Source organism: Calypte anna, chromosome 1, assembly GCF_003957555.1.
Source record: "Calypte anna isolate BGI_N300 chromosome 1, bCalAnn1_v1.p, whole genome shotgun sequence".
NCBI lineage: Eukaryota > Metazoa > Chordata > Aves > Apodiformes > Trochilidae > Calypte > Calypte anna.
In genome coordinates this window covers 133526946-133550518 of record NC_044244.1, presented here as the reverse complement: position 1 = coordinate 133550518, position 23573 = coordinate 133526946, and the positions used below count along the sequence as shown (strand labels likewise).

The window sequence follows — 23573 nt, the reverse complement described above, 5'->3', positions numbered from 1 at the left end:
TGGGACATAAGGTGACAGAGGAATTCCATCTTGTGTACCTGGAGTCTCTTGTGGTACCTCTGACAAGTAACAGAGCATGGCTTGTGCCTGTACTGGTATTAGTTATCTGCTGTTTTTGCTGAGCAGTAAAGTATCATTGTCAGATCATGAGCTGTTAAGTAATGCATATGATCCATAGTTCAGTGCTCAATCAAGCTCCCTGATTTACTTTTTTTGCAGACGTATAGATACACTATTAGATTTTGTTGGACACCTACAAAACAATAGGCCATCTGGGGGTCTGATTCATCTGTCCTAAAGATTGCTCAAAGTAAATTGTCTTTTATCCTTACACTAGGAGAAGAAAGAAAACTTTCATAATGGATATTGTAGAACTGAGAGAAAGAATAAATGTTGACTTCTGTTTATGTATTAGGACAATGAGATGTCTCACTGAAAAAAAGCAGGATGTAAACTTTCCTTGTACTAATGCTTTTCTACCAAAACCTTTTGACCTTTTTAAGGTCAAAAAGAGTTTTGTTACCTCTTTAGTTTATTTTTTTCTATTTAGTCTAACATGAAAGGCAAATCTGTGAAAGGCAAATCTGAGGTAAAGTTTTTTGGTGGGAATATATTTTTGACTTCCAGACCAAGGTTATGAGTTTTCTCTTTCGAATGGTTCATCTCACTGTTAAAAGTCTTGTTAGACCTCATCAAACAAATAATGGCAAAACGTCTCTCAGTCGTGAATGTAATAGGATCCTTTAAGTTTCCACAATAAAATTTTTTTAAACCACCATGGATAGGAGTAATATTTTTTCCAGGGGTTTTATATTCATCTGTTAAATGTCTCTGTTTCAGAATAGACAAGTAGTTTATGACTCTCAAGAGAAATCAGATTTGGACCTATTGCAATAATTACTGAGGAAATGTTCTTGCACACAGCAGTATATAGGCATGTGTTTAACTGGCAGGCATACTTTAATTCTGTTTAAAATGTAAAACTAAGTCTGCTTAAAGCTCAAGGTCAGCAAAGAATTGAAGCATCTGTGAAATATTAAGACTCTTCAAAGTGCTCAGATTCCTTGCAGAATAGGTTAACAAGTGGTTTCCTGAAAAGGGAGGCATATGCTTAAATGATTTCCTGAGTTCAGGCTGGAGAACAGCTGCAGGGGCAGTTGTGACAGTTACTTCCACATGGGAAGTTCAGCTTAAACTAGCTGATAACTGACTTTATAAAGGTGCTGTATCTGTCTTTTTTCATGTCCTCTACTGAAATTAGGAAAGAAAAATTCCTTGTGTTCTTGAGTAATGACAGAGGATCAAGGCCAGTATACCACTTCTGGCAGTGACTATTAACAGGTGATAAGGGAAAGAGAATAAGAAGTACAGCAGTGATAAAAGCCTTCCCATTAGATTCTGGTATTCACAATTCCAAAGATCTTGCAAATCAGGTTTTGATTCTTTTTTCTTCCCCCAGGATTAAGTGGCTTCAACAAGGAAGCAGAGGGCTCTTTGGGAATGTGTTTGAAGATAATATCTACATTCTTATTGATGTATCTGAATCCATGAAGGACAAGATGCCACTGGTGAAGGAGAAAATATGTCAGCTCATACAGGTATGATAAAGTGATGATTTGATAAAGTGATGATTTGGGAGACAGAGGTGCATTTTAGAGTAGGCTGATCTTCTCTGTATGGTTGTTACTCTAATTTTTATTTCCATTTTCTAATATATTTTTCTTTTAAAGAGCAGCTTTATAAAAAATATTTTAATTTTTCCTCGTGTGCTCATTTTTCAGTAAAATAATTATATTTTTTCCCCATTTGTACAAATATTTGAAAAACTGGAGAAAGTGTTAAAACATATGAAGGCTTAAGTACATTTTTGCCCTAAGGCCACCTTTCTTATTTAAAAAAACAAAAAAAAACCCCCAATCAACCAACCAAACAAAAAAAATCTATGCAGTGAAACTTTTGGCATTTTAATTTTTATTTTTAAGCAGTGTCATGCAGTTCCACTGGTATGTTGTGATTTGTTATGTGTGTTTAGATTCACTTTCACACTTTTACAATAGAGGGTGTGGAATGCTTTGAACTTGCTTGCATCTTACAATGACTCTGAACTTTGCAAAGGGACTTGTGAAGTGCAGAAATACCTCAAAAGCAGTGAGTATTGGGAGACACACCTAAGATAGGATTTGTATCACCTAGTTTTAGAAATCCACAATGAGGTCACCTAGGCTTACATGAATATTTGAGAGAAACAGGCACTGTTAAAACATGATTAATCTCAACTTTTTTAGACCTGAGAGGCATAACTGACAAACAAATTTTCATCAGTCTGGCATCAGTAGTAATCACTAGTAGTGCTAGAAAATTTTAAATCTGCAACAGAGAGGTTTTTGAGCTAGATGTTTAAGAGATAGGACATACTATGATGTGGTACTCCAGACAGCTCAGCACTAGAAAAATATTAAATACTGTGCCAGAAAGTTTCACAAGTACTAGCTTGCACAAATCTTTAACTCCTTATAACTTCTGTCCAGAAAAACTTCAACAAATTCTTAACTTAATTCTCCCTTGCTGTCCTAGTTCCCCTTGCCAGTGCTCTACATTTGATTCTAATTGCCCTCCTCTAAACGATGCTTTATTGATTCTCATTTCAGTTTCCTTTTGTAAGCAGTAATTATCTCTTCCTTCCTACTGTTCAGACCCAGTTTTTTCTCTCACTTTCTTGCCCTCCTAAATATGCAATAGTACTTTGACAACTCTAAGTAAATGGAGACTTGCACTGGGAAGTTCAAGTAATTGTTATTGCAGGCAATAATTTTCTCTGCCTCTGGGTTTCTGTACTATAAATGAATATTATGATTTATTGTAACCATATAATCAACTATACATTAATTAAAACAAGTTCTATTAGTCAGTATTTCAGGATACAAGTATTCTTTTAACACTGAGCAAAATTCAGATGCTGTCTCTTGCAGGAACAATTGAGACACAAAAAGAGATTCAATTGTGTGAAATTTAGTTCTCAAGCAGTGGCATGGCAAGAGAAACTTGCTGAAGTTAATGAGGAAAATTTGCAAGATGCTTGGCTTTGGATAAAAGGACTTGAGGTAACATGGAAACTAATTATTGTTTGTACCAAGTTGCATTTGTGGCTTCTCTTTGTTTATGGCTGGGTTTTTTTTTTAATTGACTATTTAACTTGAGTAAGCTGAAAATCATAGAATCATATAAAGTTAGGATCTGGAAGAGACCCTGAAAGATCATTGAGTCCATTTGCCCTGCCAGAACAGGGTCACTTACAGCAGGTCACACAGGAACACATCCAGGTAGGCTAAGAATGTCTCCAGGGAAGGAGACTCCACAACCTCCCTGGACAGCCTGTTCCAGTGCCCTGTCACTCTCACAGTAAAAAAATTCTTCCTAATATTTACATGGAACCACCTGTGCTCCAGTTTATAACCATTACCCGTTGTCCTATTATTAGTCACCCCTGCGAAAAGCTTGACTCTGTCCTCCTGTTGCTCACCCCTTACATATTTATAAATTGATTGATGGGGTCACCCCTCATTCTCCTCCTATCGAGGCTGAACAGACCCGGCTCCTTCAGTCTTTCCTCATGAGGGAGATGTTCCACTCCCTTCATCATCTTGGTCACTCTGTGCTGGTTTCTTTCAAGCAGTTCCCAGTCCTTCTGGAACTGTGGGGCCCAGAACTGGACACAGTATTCCAGATGGCACCAATACTCACCAGGACAGAGTAAAGGGGGAGGAAAACCTCTCTCGACCTATTAACCACCCCTCTTCTAATGCACCCCAGGATGCCATTGGCCTTCTTGGCCACAAGGGCACTTTGTTGGCTCATGGTCATCCACCCACCCACCAGCACCCCCAGGTCCCTTTCCCCTGTGCTGGTCTCCAACAGCTCAGTCCCCAGCTGTCACTGCTTAGCAGTTTGGGTGGACCACAAAACTAAGGACAGAATTCCTCTCTATCCCCCCTCCAAAGGGAAGATAAAAAGGGAATAAAGACTGGAGTCTTAAGTTGGAAAATGAAAAAAAAATGGATACAGATTTACTAACACAGGGAAAGATAGTAACATAAGGGATAAAGTAATAATACAAATATATAAAAATGCATATGTGCATACAAACATAGGTATGGGCTCTGACGAGCACATGGTGAGCTGGTGGTAAAGAAGCTCAGGGGAAGAGCAGCACAGCCAGCAAACAGAGAAAAGGAGACTGAGCTGCTGACTTTCTCAGTCTTTATAGAGTATGGGCAGGAAATGGGAGGGAATACACTCCACCCTTTGTATTCTGCCCCTCTGAGTCTGAAAGCCCTCCTTCTTCGGTTCCTCTTGTTCAAACAGTGACAACAGACTATACTGGTACCTGGAGCTGTTCTTTCCCAGATGTAAGACTTTACACTTGCCCTTCTTGTAATACACTAAATTTCTCCCTGCCCAACTCTCCAATCTGTCCAGGTCCCTCTGAATGGCAGCACAGCCTTCTGGGGTAGCAGCCACTCCTCCCCATTTTGTGTCATCTGCAAACTTCCTGGCAGTACATTCTATTCCCTCATCCAGGTCATCAGTAAATATATTGAGCAGTACCGGCCTCACTACTGACCCATGAGGGAATCCACTAGAAACAGACTTCCAGCTAGACTCTATCCATAATAAAACACATTTTTAAAAAAATCAAATATATATACACGGACTTTAGTAGTACAAAGTATATCTCTGTCAGTTATAATAATCTTTTAACGGTGGACCTGTTTATAAGAGCATTTATAAGAGTATTAATTCAATTGCAACCTGCTATGTTTAGTAGCCACAATGCAAGTGCTTGCATATTTTATTTCAGTAGGAACCATTACAGTGCTCAAAACCTGTGTCTAAATGTCATTCTTGCTGTGAGGCTGCTGCATTGGTGAAGGCTGTCACTGGCAGACTCACAGCTCAGAGATGACTCAAAAACTGGTGCCAGCAAGCTAAGGGGCATTTCTAGTCCTCTTTTGGTGCCTAGATAGACATCTGACTTCAGCCTTTGTAGTAACATGGGAGCAAACATACACTGATGAAATAACTGTCTATCTACAGCAGCCAAAATCTGAGATTTTTAACCTGTAATGGAATAAAAAGCTTGTAGTCAGCCACAATCAGCCACCAGATTGTAACTGTCAGCAGCTTTAGGACCAGTTAGTGTGTCAAATGTGGACAGCAATGTTAAGGGCATAGGACTGAAAATCAGTCACACAATAGTACAGATGTATGCTGTGTTTTGTAACACAAAAAATCATGTTTATATAATAAATCTCCTCAGCATTCTGACAGCTCTTCCTCAGATTTTATCATTAAATTCTTGGGGATGAGGAAATTGAGGATGCTACATAATACCTTTGGGATGACAAAGCACAATAAATAACTTGGTATTCTTAGAAATGCTAATAAACACATGAAGAAAATAAAATACTAGTGTCGCCTCACTGGGTGGTTGGTGAATATTTGTAACTGAGGTTAGTAAACTTCATTTTACTGTCTTCTTTGAGACTTAAAAAGCTGAGTCTGTTTAAGCTATTCTCATATTTGAGAAACTCATGGCAGTCTGGTGAAGTACCCAAAAACAGGAAAAGGAGAAACATAACCTCCATTTTCAAAAAAGAAAAAAAGGAAGACCTGGGGAACTACAGGACAGTCATACTCACCTCTTTGCCCAGTAAGATTATCGAGCAGATCCTCCTGAAGGCTCTGTTAAGGTACATGGGAAAGGTGGAGGTGGTTGGTTGCAACCATCATAGTTTCACCAAGGGCAAACTGTGCCTGAAAAATTTGATAGGTTTTTACAATGGGATCAGTGTTGGTGGATAGAGGGAGAGAAACAGACATCATCTACCTGGACTTGTGCAGTGTGTGACACTGTCCTGCATGACATCCTGGTCTCTAAATTTGAAAGATGGATTCAGTGAATGGATGCTTGGTGGCTAAGGAATTGGCAGGCTGGTTGCACTCAAAGAGTAGTTGGTCAATGGCTCAATGTTCAAGTGGACACCAGTGACTAGAGGATGTTCTCAAGGGTCGGTGTTAGGGTTGGTGCTGTTTAACATCTTTGTTAGTGACATGGACAGTGGAATTGAGTGCACCCTCCACAAGTTTTCCAGTGACACCAAGCTGTGTGAAGCAGGTGACATGCTGGAGGATGGTGAGACACTGGAACACGTTCCCCAGAGAAGTTGTGGCTGCCCCCTCCCTGGAAGTGTTCAAGGCCAGATTGGATGCTGCTTTGAGCAACCTGGTCTGGTAAGAGGTGCCCATGCAGAGAGATGGGAACTAGGTGATCTTTAAGGTTCCTTCCAACTCAAACCATTCTGTGATTCTCTGATAAGCCATATCAGTGGTACAGCATTATGGAAGTTTGATAATACTTCAAACTACTATACTTCAATACCATCATGTATATGCATTTAGGAATGGCCATTTTCATAATCATTGATGAAGCTGTGAATAGTTGGTTATAAATTTCTTTGGAAGTTCAGGTCTTGATATCTGAAATAGTACAGGGAATGGTACTGGAAAAATACTTTTTTTTTCAGGGATCGCATCTGCTGCTGATCTTGTTATCTGTTTAAATCAATGCAGGTGTATGGCTGAGATCAGAAAGCAGGCTTTATGGTGAAGCTGCAATGAACAGAAGAGTGCTGTGAAATATTAATCAGAGTAGATCTTTTGATCTCATTCTATACACTTTAGTCTTAGGATGTTGAATAAGGAAGCAGAGCTATGAACGTGAATTAGAAGATAAGATTATCTGAGATCATCTGAGCTATTTTGTTAACTGGCCCGTACATTCTTACGCAGCCGTACAGAGTCATTCTCAGAGTGTGTCTCCTGTTTCATTTCACCTGATTTCCTCCCTTTGCCCTTTCTAATAGAACAGTTTACTGGAGAGATGGACAGGAAGAAGTTTTAACACCATTAATAAAAATGAAGAAATAATGCTAGCTCTTAATATATTTTGCACGTATGGATGAATGTTTGTGATTTAAATTTATGTTCTGTAATGCATTTTATATGTTGATCCTGATTCTCCTCTCTCATCACCACAATCTTCACTGCCCTCCAGAGTGGTATTCGTGTTACACTAGCATCAAACAGACTCACATCTTTTCAGGAATTCTGCTTTGGTGCTGTTAAAAGACTAAGACTTGACAAAACACTTTTCCATTCTGGTAAAAGCTAAACCAAATATTTGCATGCTGTTTTGTACACTTACTGTTTGAAAAGTGGAAAACTGAAGACATAAACTAGTTTTTTGATTTCTATAAGCCAGGAAATGCATTTCAGTAAGTTTAGAGTTGCACTAAATCCGAAAAAAGACAAATCATGATCACTAAATATGGGGTTGACACACAACAAAGTGAGTATTACTCAAATATTAGTTTTTAGGGGCATAGTATTGCTTTATTGTGTATTTTTTTATTAGCTAACTTTTGTGCTAAAAAATAAACTTTTATGACAGGTTATATGTAAAATTGGGGAAAAAATGGATAACCAGCAAGTTCTTTATCTATTTTTGAGAAATAAATTTGTGTAACTCTTTTGGGAACTTTAAAAATTATTAATTATTTGATTAAGTAAAATATGTATTTCAAGGGAGTGTGATGGCTTTTCAATCAGGAGAAGTAGTTGGAAAATATATCAGAATGTATCTTTTATCTTAGATCTTCCTATTTCCTTACAGTATTTAGTGATTGCTTTTGCTTCTACATCTGATACTTCTGTTGCCAGCATCTCGCTTATGTTTGCCTAGGCACTGAGTATCAATTTTTTATGAATTTATGCAACTTTGACACTTGCTTTGATCTTTATATCTACTTGACATAAATATTTTCATTGTTTTATTGCTCAGTTTGCTTTTATAATACCCCTTGAGTCAGTACATGCTCATTATTAATTTAAGGACAGAAACAAAAAAACCTGTTTGTACATATAGTTGCTTCTTTGTCTTTTTCTTTTTGATTTCTTAGGTTGGAGGTTCCACAAATACACTCCAGGCTCTCCAGATTGCTCTTGCCGATACTGACACTGAGGCTATTTACCTCCTGACTGATGGGAGACCTGACCAGGTATTTCTGAAATAAGAAAAGAGAGCAGTGCAGCTCTACAGTGATGTTGTCAGAAGGCTGCAGCAAATGCGTGAGATGAATCTCATATCTGAAGAGCTGAGTCTCTTGGAAGTTCTCAGAGCACTGAAAAACTGCATCTGAGAAACGGTACTGTTTGTGAAGGGGTCTTGTTTAGAACTCTCCACCCACAGTCCAGTCTTAGATGCATGATAACTCATGATATTTCTAGTGAGTTGTTTTAAGGATCTGGTTATGCATTAAGTAGTAAAGCTTTATGTTAAGATCAAGGTGAGTATTTCTATCAAATAAGGTGTCTCCCCAACTTAGTACCAATATCTCATGACATAAAAAAAAAAAGATTATTCCATTATATAATTTGATTTAAATATTAAAGTCCTGCAATCCTACGTGATACCTTGAAAACTTAAAAAGAAAATGATTGAGAGCAAAGTAAAAACCCCAAACAAACCAAAACTTAGAAAATCTGTCATCAATGTTTTTCTTCAAAGAACATGTCAAATACATAAGTATATATTTGTATATATAGTATATACACACATATACATGTATATATATATATATATATGTGTATATATAGTATATATACAAAGTGTATATATAAATATAATTATATATATATTTATAATATATAAATATATGCCTTCTTGTATTCTGTGACATGTCTGAGGAGTAAGAGCCTCACTATTGATTGTTTTACGTTATTTAAAAAAAAAGATATTACCATTGATACTGTTCTATTAGGTCTCTGTAAGATTCCATTTTTATTCTACTGAGTCAAATTTGATCTCCTGCAGGTAAAATTCTGGAATAGCAGCAGAAGTTGCTTTAAGTGTAGTTCTAAATGGATAGTGAAACCAAAAGTATGGTTTAATTTTTTTATGTGTTGTTACAGTGACTTAAAATGATGTTATTTCATGTTATATCACATTTTATGACAGCAACTAAAAACTGGGAAAAAAACCTTTCAAGCTTTTGATATTTTAAATTTAAAAAAATAATTAATACTTAATTTATTTTTACCTGTTTAATAATGGCTTTTTCGAATTATATTATACTTTTTTACATGAAAAAGGGGACATGAGCAAGGCTTGTTTTAACTATTATTAACGTGAACCAAGCAATTATACTTCAAATATCAGGATTCTGAAAAACAGAAGTTTTATGAGAAATTAGAGAACTGAGTTAGTAATTTCTTTCTACCAGACCCTTCAACATTTTTAGACAAGGCACATATTTTGCTTTCTCACCTAATTTTTATTTCTTCATTGGAAGAGGAACACTAGCTTTCCCATTTTTTCAGCCTCTCTTTTGTTTCCTGTTATTGAGTCAACTTGTCATTGAATTAATGTAGCATATTGTAAAATATCAACAGTTATATACATCAAGAAATATTCAGTTATATATATCCAGTGATGCCAAAACCCAATGTAGTACTTTAATTTCCTGTACTTCAGTAATTTCCTTTAGACTTCAGAAACAAAGAGTACTTAATATATTATAATTTACATTTTATTTGAGTACCCTGTGTCTTAATGTATTATCAGTGATTCAAATGGAGTTTAAAATTAACTCATTTTGTAGAACTATGAAATGGTAATCCATGTAAAGTATATATTTTAACTGATCTATATCTGTCTTTAAACTACAGTATGACTGCTTAAATTCTTAGAAATTCTCCGCGTTTTGATAAATACATTTTAAAATACATTTTTAAATGCCATATATTTAATTTTTTGACTTCTAGCCTCCTGAAACAATATTGAATCAAGTCCAGCTTCATCGTAAAATTCCCATCCATACTGTATCCTTCAACTGTGATGATAGAGAAGCCAATAAATTTTTGTATGAGCTCTCCACTGAAACAGAGGGCCGGTTTCGTTATTACAACATTTATTTGACTGATGGTGGTGCTGCAGAGTTTATTATTGTGAGTATCTGAAAAGAAATATGTTTTTTTCCTCATTGAACAAACTATTCCTTCTTCCTCTTGAAGGAACTACAAGACTCGGATTATTTTTGTTCCATATTACAATACATGCTTTAATCTATTAAGATTAGTCAGTTAATCCTAGTCAGATTTGAAGTGATGTGAAAGCAGCGTGTGATTTTTTGTGCTTTTGAAATTTTTTTAGAGTACAACCAAAAAGCCCAAATATCAGGCAAGCTTCATGTGTTGTGCTACTGTTGCAATATGCAATACAACTGTTGTTGTAAAATCACACCAGAACCCATGTAGATCAAATTCAGCTCTGAAACAAACATGCATGGTCTCTGCTGTCTTAGAAATAAGTTATGTTTTAAAATGATACTATGGTTTGTATTCTGCTAATAAATGAGATAACCCTGAGTTGAGTTAGAATGATGATGAATGAATGAATCAATTAATTTTGCTAAAAATTTGCTCTACAGTAGTCACTGAAAAGATGAGGGCCAGACTACTTGTTGTCCATCTCCAGATTTCTGGTCCTCAGGGAGCAATAAAGAGATAATCATTGGAATTTCCTTCCTCTTTCCTCCTGTAGTCCAAATGATTCCCAGACAGTTCCAATGTTTACCTGACGAGTATGTATTTTACGTCCCATTTTTTGAGTATGGTATGTGAGACAGCTGTGATTTGTAGAGTGACAAGACAACAGTTGTAATGTACATGTCATATTGTATGTTCTTAATTTACTTATTTATTTGCTTGTTGATTGGAATGAAGGGAGCTACTGACCTCATTACATTATTCAGAAATATGGCTGCTCATATCTCAAGGGATATCTGACATGTTAGGGAATGCTTGTCCTTCTAAAAAGGAAGAGTAATTTGAAAGGCTGTATTGCAAAGTACTTGTTAATCTCATTTTCTGTAAGCTTGTTCATAAATACAGGAGGTAAGAAACCTCTGACTTAGGAAACAGAGAAACTACCTGAAGAAGTACACAAAATCATCCAGCTTTCTTAACTGAGTGATTATTCAAAATTATTATCAGAGTTTGCATAGTTTTAGTTCAGAAATGAAGCCTGTTCAGGAGTAATTGTAATGAAAATTTGATTTTCTTTTCATTAGAGTGAAGACATAGATATTTTGAAAAGAGAGATTGAACAAGGAGAAAGAGACCTAGAGAAAATGAAAACCATTCATGCTGAATGTATGATGATGGATGGTTATAGTGGAGAAAATAATCCAGAGAATAAGTATGTCCTCATACTGGTATTATGTTAAGAAGAGATATGAGCTATCTGTTACATTTCTCATTTTTCACTGTCTTGTATTTTCATCCTCTGACAGTCTTCTTTTTTAAAAAGAAAAAACTGGGTTTAGTTTTGCTTTTTAAATTACAGTAATGGAGAAGAAAAATCTGGGAAAATAAACTAATACTATGATGTCTAAAACAAAAATTATCTCAGATTTCTTAATACTCTCAAATTTAAAAAAAATAATTATAGCAAAAAAATGTATATAGTGTTTATTTCAGAATCTGCATATTTTTATTAATGATAGAGCATAGGCTGTGTATGTGCCTGTCAGTTATTTTCATTGCTGGTGACAGGTTTGTTCTTTCCCACAGGACATAAAGAGGCTATTACAGAACATTCTGACCTTAATAAAAATATACAAGAGTGTTGCCTTACAAGTAATTAACATCTTTTAAATAGACTAAGAAAAAACTTTTAAATAGTTTTAAAGAACTAAGAATATCTTAACCTCTTTTTAACTCTCCTTTGAAACACGGACTAGGATAGCATAAAAAATATTTTGCAATGTTGGAAGCTTTTGAAATTCATATTTAAAATATCAGAAGATGTCAGATTAGTGTTTGTTAAACCAGTTACATGTCCTTGAAGTGATTTCTTACTTGTTTCTTCTTTTTGTCACTTACCAGCATCAATCAGCAGCAGACACACACAGTGTCTTCTGAAACTGACCATGTTGAAGAGCTGAGTACCGCTCCTAGCAGCAGGCCCTGCTGTGCTTCACTAGAGCCAGCACTGACACCATGTCAGCAAATCTGGCAAACTACTTGTGACAGTCCAGTGCAAAGGAAAAAAGCATTGTATGCAGGTAGGATTAAAATGAACTCTGTTTTTTAACAGAATTTAATCACTAACTTGGAAAGATTCTGTTAAAAATAGCAAAAGACATTCCTTGTTGTAGTAACAAATGAAGCCTTTGATGATTTAAATAATCATCTTTTTGAAATTCTAACTTCTGTTAATTTTTACTCTTCAGCCATCTTACTCATTTGACCCAAAGAGACAGACAAATGTCTGATCATTTATTGCTCATCCCAGAGGCCCTGCAATTAAAAAATAATCATTTTGACAGAATGTTTCAAAAGCTCTGTTAACAGTTTTTTAACAGTAGATATTAAACTCTCACCTCTTTTTATTCTAAATAAGTGCTTCACTGGCAAGAATGAAGAATTGATCTGTGTTTCATTAGTACCAGCAGCATTACTTACAGCAGTATTTCTCCTTTCCACACCTGTTATAATGTTTCTCTTTGAAGTATCCTTTGTGTGAAGTCTGAAACTGAGTTTACCCAGCTCATGTAAGAGGAGTCTTCATCCTTGGGAAAGTACAAATTAGGGCTGAGGTAATTGTTGTCTTGTGTAGGCAGTCCCTTAAAAATTGGTACTGGATACCAAGAAGGAACTCAGAAATCCCAGGCACGTATTTGTGCAGTGAGTTAGTTATTCCTTTCCTTCTCTTTCAACACCTACAGAGCAAACAAAGACAAGTCTGCTGCGAATCCTGAGCCAGAGTGTGAAGTCTAGGGCTGAAAGCCCAGAGGAAGGAATATGTAATGAAAAAAAGAGTTTTTCTGTCAAAAAGAGCAAGAAATATCCAACCATTTTCAAAGGCAAGTTGACAGAACAGGAAACTCTTTGTGGGGCAGATGATAAATTTTCTCCTGCTGCATTTGAAACTAATGGCACCTCATTTGAGGCAAAACTGTGCAGATCTGCAGTACAAAGTCCAGAACATAGATGAGATGCAGAGAGCTGGACACAGAGGGGGATATTTAACAGTGTTCTTACAGCTTAGTTTTGTCCCCAGTTTGCAGCAGCTGTGATACAACTAGGCCTTGCACTGCTAAGAGGATATTGCAGTTGCTTCTTATCAACAAAATAAATAGATCTACAGAGCCGTGGTAGAATATACTAATAGAATGCTGTGACAGAGTAATTTGTGCTTATGTTCAATGTCAAGCTTAAGCTGAGAGTGGTGGTTCTAAATGCATGGTACCAATGTAAAAGAAGGGTGCACTTTATTAAAATGCTTAGATTTGCAAAAAGCATGCTCTCTGGGACAGATACATGTGTAGAGAAAAAACTGTTTCCATTATGGCTTGGATATACATCCAGATAGTGTTAATTTCTCTCAGTAATTCAGTAACTCTCAACTTTATGATAGGTCTAAGTTGTTCTACAACTTCACCTACGATGCTTAAAGATGTTTGACTTTTTTTTACATTTCAGTATTTTATTTTTAGTCTTTAATATGCCTTTTAAATAGATTTTCATTGTGGTATACCTGAAATTAGCTACTCCTGGTCATCTCTTTAGGAATAGTATTTGATATCATATCTTGAATTGGGGAATGAACTGTTGTTTCTTTTGTTTTATTAGATAAATACATAAAAAGTTCCCTTAAGAATATTATTCCCCCCTATTTATAAATTTCCTCATTGATTAATTAGGGCTTATGGGGTGTATAGTAACACTGTATTGATCAAGCACCAAGAAACACAGGAAACATAATTTTCATTGATTAATTTAACAACTGAAATATAAGTTATTGTGCAGCCTTTGTGACACTGCAAGTAGGCTCAAATAAAAAAAACCTATTATATGCCAGCCTATTTATGTATATTTTTGTGTGCACAAAACCTGTGAGATAATGAAATGCAAATATTTTATTTTAGATCTGAAAATGCAGAAAACTGTGAAAGGGACACCTAAAAGGTATGTATGTGTGTGTGTATATATAGATATATTTATATAGATATATCACAGAAATTACACTTTATCTTTTTATTCAATCATTTCAAACTTCTCAAATGTATTTCTGCCTTGTGCTACATTTTATAGTCTCTTTTTTCTAGTTCTCTAGATATCTCTTCATCTCTCTGGTTAAAGACTCATGGCTTGGTTGCTAGGCGACTCACGATTATGGATGCCTTAGCTCCGACAGCTGTCCCTCATGGTACCAAGTACATTCCAGTTCTGGACAAGCATGTATTTTCTAAAGTGTATGATGAGGTAAAACTCTTCCTCTGCTTCAAAGAAAACATAAAACTTGGCACTGTGTAAAAGAGCACTTTAAAATTCTTTTCTAGAAATGTCATAATTGTGTTCTCTGGTGTTCATTGTAGGTGACTGATATGCATTAAATGTAAAATGCGCATCTGACAGTTCATTCATGCATCAGTAAGAAGATGAAACTGGTAGCTAGCAGTATTTCTGGTAGACTTTAAGCTTCAGAGCTATGTATTTTTCTTTCCTAGTTACCAGTTGATGGCAGTGTGCAGCCATCAGGTGTTAACAATTTCTTGAGCACCACAGCCTGTATTAACACATATTAACTCACTGGAGTATGTCTTTTAGTACCATAAAACCATTTGGAAAATTCTTCAAGTGCACAGTTTGGGAAATTGTGCATTCTCAAGGCCTCAATTCCCATTCTCAATTCTATATGTGTCCAGTAAGATCTTTTGAAAAGTATTGAAATTCGGTAATAGAATTTAACTCTTACAGGTGTAGACAACTGTGAGATTGTGCAAAATTCACTATGAGTTGTGTTTCATGAAGCCCTAATTGCCATTCCACTTAAAGGAAATTGATTTTGTGCCAAGTTGGACTAATTTTTCTTGTGTGATTCATCTGATCAAAGACCCATGAATATGTTTCATCTTGTTGTAACTAATGAAAACTTTCTTTTAATAGTACTCAAAGAAGAAGCCAAACAGCATCTCTTTAAATAATAAGGGGTGAGCAAGAGTTTTGGAGTAGGATGTGATATAGAGCTAAGTGAAATATTTATAACAAAGGTACACACATCTCTAGGTTTTTTTATTTTCTTTTTTTTTTTTTTTTTTTTTAAACATAGGCCTGGGAATTTTTGATATAGCATACAGATAAAGGAAGCAAAACCAGATCTTCCCTTTTAGTAAAACCAAGTCAAAACCAAGCTCTTAAAGGCTTTTTTGAAGTGTGAGATTTTTTTTGGTATGCAATAAAAAGATGGATTTTTATATCAAAAGCAGTAAAAATGAAGATTTTAACATTTCAGGTGTAAACCAGCCATTTTTCAAAGAAAGTAACATATTAAATGATTACAAAATGTTACAAAACAATCTACTGCAAGTGAAACAGAAGACATTGTGATTTTCACATAACTTTTATAACTCACTTCTGACCAGTCACTCCCTCTTTCTGAATGCATCTACTAAGCTGAGCTCTTTCTACCATGTTTCTAAATGAAGAATCCTGTGAATACCTTCCAGACAATCCTGAGCTTATTTGAACTATTTGCACAAAGAGTAGTTGTTGAAGCAAGTAGTCTTTCCTTGAAAATAGTCCAAGCTATGATTCAGCAAGTACTATGTACATTTTAATGGTAATTAGTGGGAGCTTACAGTAATCTAGTTCAGGGCTGAATTAAGTATAGTGTTCTTAGAAAAAATAGCTGCTATACAGAATCTAAACAGTGATTCATGTGGTTTCTTTAGATTCAGGAATATAAACACAGAATAATATACAATTTTTACCCCTTTTCCACACCTGCTAATCCCCATTAGATGTATAGAGAAACTCATTTTCCCAGGCAGTGGAAAATTATTGTTCCATGTGTAGAGACATGGATTTTTCTGGATCTGAAGCAGAGTATAGAAGGGAAAAAGAAGGTTAGGGATTGCAAATGAGGTGGAACCAGTGGACTTTAGGAGATATGGAACCTGCTCTCTATCAAGCTTCATGCCAGCTTATCAAGCAAAAACAATGGGTAGATTTTGGAACTAAACATAGATCTTGAATAGGAGACATTAACAAGGATTTAGGATCTTGATTATTCCAGTACTTCAGAAGACTTAACTGAATATTGTAACTGTACAGATATTTTTGCATTCTTCTGCGATCTTAGTTTTCTTGGTGTGGAATGCAGATAACCTTGTTTGCTTTTCTGTGGATAGTATAATTTCTATTTTTGGCTTTTTCTAGCAGTGATGATGGAAAAACTAAAAAAAGTTTTCACAACTTGGAGATGCAGCATGCAAAAGGTTTCCATGACAACTGTTCATTAGCAAGAGGCTGACTTGTTTTCAGTTCTGTGGGACATGTCAGTTTCACCAAAGTTATTTCAAAGAGGTTAATTCATAAACTACCCCTCAGATTCATGTCTTGGAAAAAAAAATAAAATTGGTTTTGGGGCATGTCTAAATGACACTATGGTAGTTCTGAAGCAAACCTTCCCTATAGAACCATCTGAGTATCTATTGCAGCTTGTGGCATCTCAAGTGCAGTTTTGAAAGTCATGGAGTTTTGACTTAATGCTTTTTTCAAAAGAATCAGGTTCAGATTAAGCCAGCCAAAACATCTTGTTTGGTCTAGAAAAAGAAAGCTTTTTCTGGAGTAATTTTGCTTTGTTTTTGTCTTTAAAGAATTGATATTTTGGTTTTGAAATAAAAGCCATTTTGAAACAAGTGAACTCTTTTAATATGAGAGTTCAAGTATTTAACTTAGAAAATGATGAAACATTTTGGCACTAAAAGAGCTTCCATGAGATTTCTTTCAGCTGAATCTGTCAAATTTACTTGTATTCATGAGCAGTTTTCATTGCTCTGTATGCATAATATTTTAAGTTTATTACTTGCTAAGAACACATTTAATTTTGGTTTTATTCTTCAAAACTGGAATAGTGTGTTATGTTTGTCTGCCCTTCATATTCTATTCAAAGTGTTTTATATGCTGTAGTAATTCTTGTACATTGTGTAGTCTTGATGGATTTTTATAAACTTGGTTTGAGGAACATATCAGACAACAATTATGGTAGTGTGGAACTGGAAGGGGAGCACTCTCAGTTCCTTGCCTTTCAGCTTTCAGAATCTGCCTGGAAATGACAGGGAGTCAGATTTTATGACTCACAGTTCTGGGCAGAGATTTACCTCACCAGCCTTTGGGAAGAGACTTCTCTGACATGTTCCTATTAATTTTAGCTTCTAAAGTGATCTTAAAATTAATTTAATATGAGGAGCTTTGATGTGATCTGGCACTGATTTGACACAGATTTATTAATCAAGGTGAAGATGTTCCAGGAAAGAGAGGGGACTATAAAGTCACACCATTGCTCCTGAAAAAAATGCTCTTACAGCAGTAATTTGGAATCCAGCTACACTGTGATGATTAGAGGACAAACAAAATGTCCCTGGAAAATGTTCCTCTTTAAGAAGTATTTTTATTGTTCTATTTTAAGATTTATGCTTTAGTTTTATTTAAATTTAACCTCATCCATCCTATTCTCCTCTGTATCCTGACCTCAGACAGGCACTTGGAGAAGCTTTCCATTCAACCATGTATGTTGGAGATAGTTTTGGGGAGAGTTATTGTTCTCTGTCTTCTCCGTTTCTGTCTTGGGCTTTTTCCATTTATAATAATTGTCAGAATATATATATATAACACAGCTTTTCTTATGCAAACTGCTGAATAATTTAAGAGGTTGAACTATGGTGGGACTTTGAGATGGGAAGGCATCATCCTCTTCTGTGCTTTTATCTGCCTATTGAACATCTGATTGTAAGTGAATGACTTTTTATTTTCTAATGAACTTGACTTATGTAGGTGTGGTATTGTGAGATTTGAAAGTGTGTGATTGAAGTTCCTGATTCTGACCAGTCTAGTTAGGTTCCTAAGGGTTACTGTGGTTAATCAAGACTAGATTCAGTGAGCAATATTCACCTTCCTCACTATTTGGTAATCAGTGTGATGGTGAAAAATGTTTCTTTTCATCATTAGTACTCTAATTCCTTAGAAAATACAGTCTACAGTTATAATTGAATAATACTTGAAAGTCTTAATTTGTAAATTTTGCATAAAGAGACTGCATTATTCAGAAGATTTTACTAACAGACTGGAAGCGATGTCTTAATTCTGATGTTTTTTTAGAGTGGTCAGATCTTTCTACAGCCTTTCAGTGTTCCTACTGTCTGTTCTGATCCTTGGATGTGGATTTATGGACATTAATTTGTTCTGGTGGAGGAAGAGCTGTATGATAAATGAAGTCCATGTCTTTTATTGTATATTAGATACTTCCACTGGCTCATGTAAGCAACGACACGAAGCAGATCACATTAATTAATCCTCAGGCAGTGAATCTTGATGCCTATAAAGAGAAGCTGGAACAAGCAATTAAATCATATGAAAGGCAAGTCTACTCATCAGAAATTTATCATGTTTGCAGTCTAATATCAAGTTCCTTTTATGTAGTGGTTATCTTCTCATACATGCTTTCTTCAATGCTGGTAATTCTGCACATTGACACACTTAATCCACCATATAGGAGAAATGATTATTTGATTATTTTTTTAAAAAAAAAGCAGAAGGAAAAACCAGATAATTGTCACAGAGATAATAAATAAGTAACATGTTGCTCATATTACTTATGTTCAATTAAAAAAAAAAAAAAGAATTCTTTTACTTTCTGGGAATAATCCTGAAAGCTGAAAGCAATGATTCCTGGAGAGTAATTCCCTCTAAACAGTAGTAGCCAGACATTTAACTTAAAATTAAGCTTCTGTATCTGTAGACTGACATTTAAATTAATTTAATAATTAAATTAAATAAATTAAATTAATTTTGCTGCCAATTGCCTCGCACCTACCTGTGGATGCAAGAGTGTTACTGAAGCACCTGTAAGATACTGACAATTTTAATTTTTTTTCTTTCTTTTTGAGAAACATATTAATTGTGCTTATTAATACAAATGTTGGTATAAGTACCTCAGACACAAACAGGTCAAAACCATCATATCTGTACAGTGTTTCTTTCACTGCTTTAACTGTGCATTTTTTTAAAACAATGCAATTATTTGACTGCTAATGTCATTCAGTAATCTTATGAGAGTCTTGACCAGACTTGTTTTAATAATTTGGATATTATTTCAGGCTGTATTCTAAAAACCTTTATGGATGCAATTTTTTAATATTAAAAAAACTTCGATCACAAATCTTTTTTTTTTTTTTTGATTAGTTGAACTCGAGGTGTAATTTTAAGTTTTGTTTTGTTTTCTCCTCTGTAGCTCTATGATCATAGTAGTTCTTTTTAAAACATGTAGTAACTCTCTTTTTCATTTCCATTTCCTATTTCTAAATTAATTCCTCTTTTGTGGTAAAAGTCAAGAATGCTGGTTTGCAAGTCCAGATTCCAATGTTTAATATGAATGGAAATCACTGAAGAAAAATCTTTATTTTGCATGCTCTGTCACTGAAACAATACAGTTATTGTCAGGCTAATGAAGAACTCCTAGAAATATGGATTTGTCACTCACTGTGACAGAAGATTTAAGTGGCAGATTTTTTGATGGTGAATTCTGAAAAAGCATTCAAGGTTTTCATTGCTATGCCATTACCATTGAATATTTTACATTTATTGACTTCAATTTTGAGAGAAAGAAAAGTGTTTTCTGGTTAAACTCTGATGATCTGCTGACAGCATTTTATGTTTCCCTAAAACTTTGATGACTTGGATTATGGTTTATTTATATTTACCCACCAAAGTCACTGAATCAGTGTATTTACATTAGTAGTACTGAGCTCCCTACTTCTGTGAAGATATAGAGAAGAATGATCCTTATAATTGACAACGTAAAATTTCTCATTGCTTTTCTTTTCCATGTGAAACATCAACTCAGTCAAATTTATTTTGCTGTAAATGCCACAGTACTTTCCCAGTAATTGAATTTGCAAAAGCTGCATTTCAGCTTTGTGAACAGAGATTGGTCACAGATTTATTCTGCTGTCTAAAGATGAGGCAATTTGTCAGGGCATACAGGTTTCAAGATAATATTTTCCCTGTAGGCATATTGGCCTTAACATCTGATTAAGAGGGTAAAAAATGGTGAGGGCAGAAAGCATGTGCCCTGACAAAGACAAAGATATACTGAATATCCTCTGACAAAGAGAATATCCAGTAGTGAAGGAGAAAAATTCTGGAAGGCTTAAAAAGTGCATGCTCTTGAATAGCTAGAGGCTTTTACAAATTACTTAATTAGATGTGCACATTTAGAAGTATGAAATATGCAGTGGAGCACGCTGACACTGCAGATTGGGTGAACTAAGTAATTTGCATTCTTGAAATTCTGGGGTTTGGTTTCTAGTAGATGAAACAAATAAAAAAAAACCCTCCTATTCAAAATCTGGTTTTAGTCATCTTTTTCTTTGTACGTGCATCAGTAAACAAGCAAGACTGTTAAAAACCTAATGGTTACAATCTGAATTTTTTGCTAATTAATTTGTTTTTGTATCTCCAAAGGAAGTTTGGAAATTTTTCTTTAATTAGAACAATTAGGATCATCGGTATAAGTTTATTTTGTATAGTATGAAATTAAGGATGTAGGAAGGTAGGTGCTGGTTTCTTCTTTAACCTAAATAATCATAGAATCATAGAATCAGCTGGGTTGGAAGGGACCTCAGAGATCATCGAGTCCAACCCTTGAACCACCGTTGCGGTTGCTAGACTATGGCACTGAGTATAATGATAAATAATGATAGGACTAGAAGAAATGTCCTGAAGTTGCAGTAGGGGGAGGTTTAGACTAGATATGAGGAAGAATTTTTTTGCTGAAAGGATAGTCAAGTGCTGGAACAGGCTACCCAGGGAGGTGGTGGAGTCATCATACCTGGAAGTATTTAAAAACCATATAGAGGATGTGCTTTAGTGGGCACTGTGATACAGAAGTAATCGAGTTATGGCTGAATTGTTTGAGATGTTAATAAAAAGGGAGACATGTAAGCTAGATAACCCAATAAATTTATAATTTATGTCTAAAAAGTAAAAGCAGAATTTTTAGTGGTGCTTTTAAAAGGTCTCAGGGCTGCATTGCTTTGGCATAATCACTTCTGGTTTTCTGTCTGTAGCTTTTCTTCATAGCCAGAGTTCAATGGAGTAGAAACCTGAATGGCACAATTGAGGGGTTATTCTAGCAGAAAAAAAAAAAAAAGAAAACACATTGCTTTCCATGTGTCTTCAAGCTACAGATTTCTGCAGCTGCTTAATTGGAGGAGCTGTGCTTAGCTTAACTGGCACTTAATTGGTTATGTTATTTGAGCTTGCTGGTGCTGAAGAGAACCATCCATAGAAAACCCTGGCAGGAAGCAGGAGTGATTGCCATTAATCATTTATCATTCTATGACCCTGAAATAGTCATGCTGCTACTTGATGGAAGATGCTGTTTTCCCATCTTCTCTTGCAGCTGATAATTTCATAGCTGAATGATAAGGATACAATTTAATGATGCAGTGCTCTTGGAATACAAATCAGTGCAGATATCTTAAGGAACTGTGTTTATTGCTAGTTTTGATAGAGTCAGATGTGCAAGGAACTGCAATCCCTCAAAACCTGCTTTGCTTTCTTTAATAGGCGCCTAAACCTAATTGTTTGGAGAGCACTATCTCAGGAGGAAAGAGACAAGTAAGCTGTCACATCTTGGTTTCTGATTTACCTCAGAAAGGCTGGTCATAAGTGTGCATTCAATACTTTTTTATCACTGTTTCTGTAACCAACTGGTTTTATTTTCAAATATTTCAAAACTGTACCTTACTTTCAAAAATGTGTATGTGATATGGAGTAATATTAAATTCTGGACATCTTTCTCACAGTGCTGATTATTTTTAAAAGAAAGGACTTGCATACCTTTCAAATGCTGCGTTTCTATTAATGTGTCAAGTGGCACGACCTTGGAGGGCAGCAGGTAATTCCTTTGATATTCAGGTAAATCTCTCATCTGGAAAATAGAATATAAACAACTTTACAACACGTGCTGGAACTTTGTCTCACACTGAAAGTATCTACTGCTTAAGCTACCTCGGTTTTGTATACTGATTGGGAAAACTAGTGAGTGTATAAACAGGACTGACATCAATGAAGTTAGCACCTGTTTACTTTAAAGAACAACATGAAGTTGAACAGTTAGTGAAAACTGAACGGGCATGAAATATTCCTAGGCAGAAAAAGGGGAATAAAAGCTGGAATACTTTAAAGAAAATATAAGGTAATGAGCAAAAATTATGCAGCTCTATCAACAATAAGAACTAAAAACCCATTCTCATGCAGAGAAGCAGAGGCTGTTGAAAAACAGAACAGCATATAATTGAAAAAAAGAAAATACGTGTCTGTTGATAGACAGTAAGTTGTGGAGTGCAGAAGGGTGACAGGGTGGTATCCAAAATATTTTACTTTTTGTGATGGATGGCCAATTATTTATATAAGGAAAAAAATTCACAGCAGTCATACATCTATTGCTAAAGGGGCATATAAAATTGTTATTGTTGGTGCGTAGAAGCTGAAATATTTGATAGAGTTTGCTTCTAAATTTAGGACTTGAATGGACATATTAATGAATTAAAAATAGATGACAACATAGTTTCAAAATTATTAATTGGGAAAGAGAGAGTAATAAGCAAAGTCTAAATTTGACAATGAAGCCCTGAAATAATTAGTTGAGGAACTTTCTGATTCACTAGTGTATATTAAAATGTTATCTCATATACCAGGGAAAATGACATTTACTAGACAAGTGGTAATATTGTGCTTGTTTTCAAAATGCTTGAGAGATCCAGCTTGGGAGATAAGGTCGCTTGACATTGACTGTATAGTAAGAATGTATTCAGTTAATAGACAAAAAAATCTGTTTAAATAACTGTATCATTCAGTTTAATTTCAATACAAAGCAGTTCTGAGAGGACTAAAGAGATAATCAGTGACAAAGAGTAGGACCAGGCGGAGGGATCACTAAGGTTATATGTGTTGTAGGCACTTACATAACTCTCCCCAGTTCCAGATCTCACATTTTCTTAATGTTGGCAAAGCTGTAGAGCTCTCTCCATAAGAGAGTTGGTTTTGAGTAGTATGAAAAAAAAAGTATGTTACTTTCAACTGGGGATGTAAATAATTCTACCTGTTCTGGAGTTTGGAGGATTCAGTTTTGTTTTTATTGAGAAGATGACTGTTATCTTACTCACCTTTCAGTGTATAATTACCTTCAGTGTGCAGCTTCATTTGGCTCTTTGGTCTAATGAACATGGACATGATCTGAACCATGGATGGAAGCAAACTCCTGGCCACTGCTTGAAACTGAGCAGTGCAGGACTGACAGAGGAATAAATCACAGGAGATTGTCTCTTTTTTGTGTGATCCATCAAGGCTGATGTTGCAAACTGGAACCTAAAATAGGCTTG

The 23573-nt window shown here is 35.3% G+C and overlaps 1 protein-coding gene across 1 annotated transcript in view; it reads left to right on the top strand.

Annotated features, from left to right (window-relative positions):
• The window catches only part of VWA3B (von Willebrand factor A domain containing 3B), an 86482-nt gene that overhangs the window by 24169 nt on the left and 38740 nt on the right, over positions 1–23573 (top strand). Inside the window, exons 11-21 of the mRNA XM_030457526.1 lie at positions 1460–1598; positions 2970–3101; positions 8019–8117; positions 9883–10065; positions 11190–11317; positions 12007–12185; positions 12849–13013; positions 14052–14091; positions 14232–14388; positions 18426–18544; positions 21757–21807. Coding sequence (XP_030313386.1) covers positions 1460–1598; positions 2970–3101; positions 8019–8117; positions 9883–10065; positions 11190–11317; positions 12007–12185; positions 12849–13013; positions 14052–14091; positions 14232–14388; positions 18426–18544; positions 21757–21807 — 1392 coding nt within the window. The remainder of the gene's footprint in view (positions 1–1459; positions 1599–2969; positions 3102–8018; positions 8118–9882; positions 10066–11189; positions 11318–12006; positions 12186–12848; positions 13014–14051; positions 14092–14231; positions 14389–18425; positions 18545–21756; positions 21808–23573) is intronic.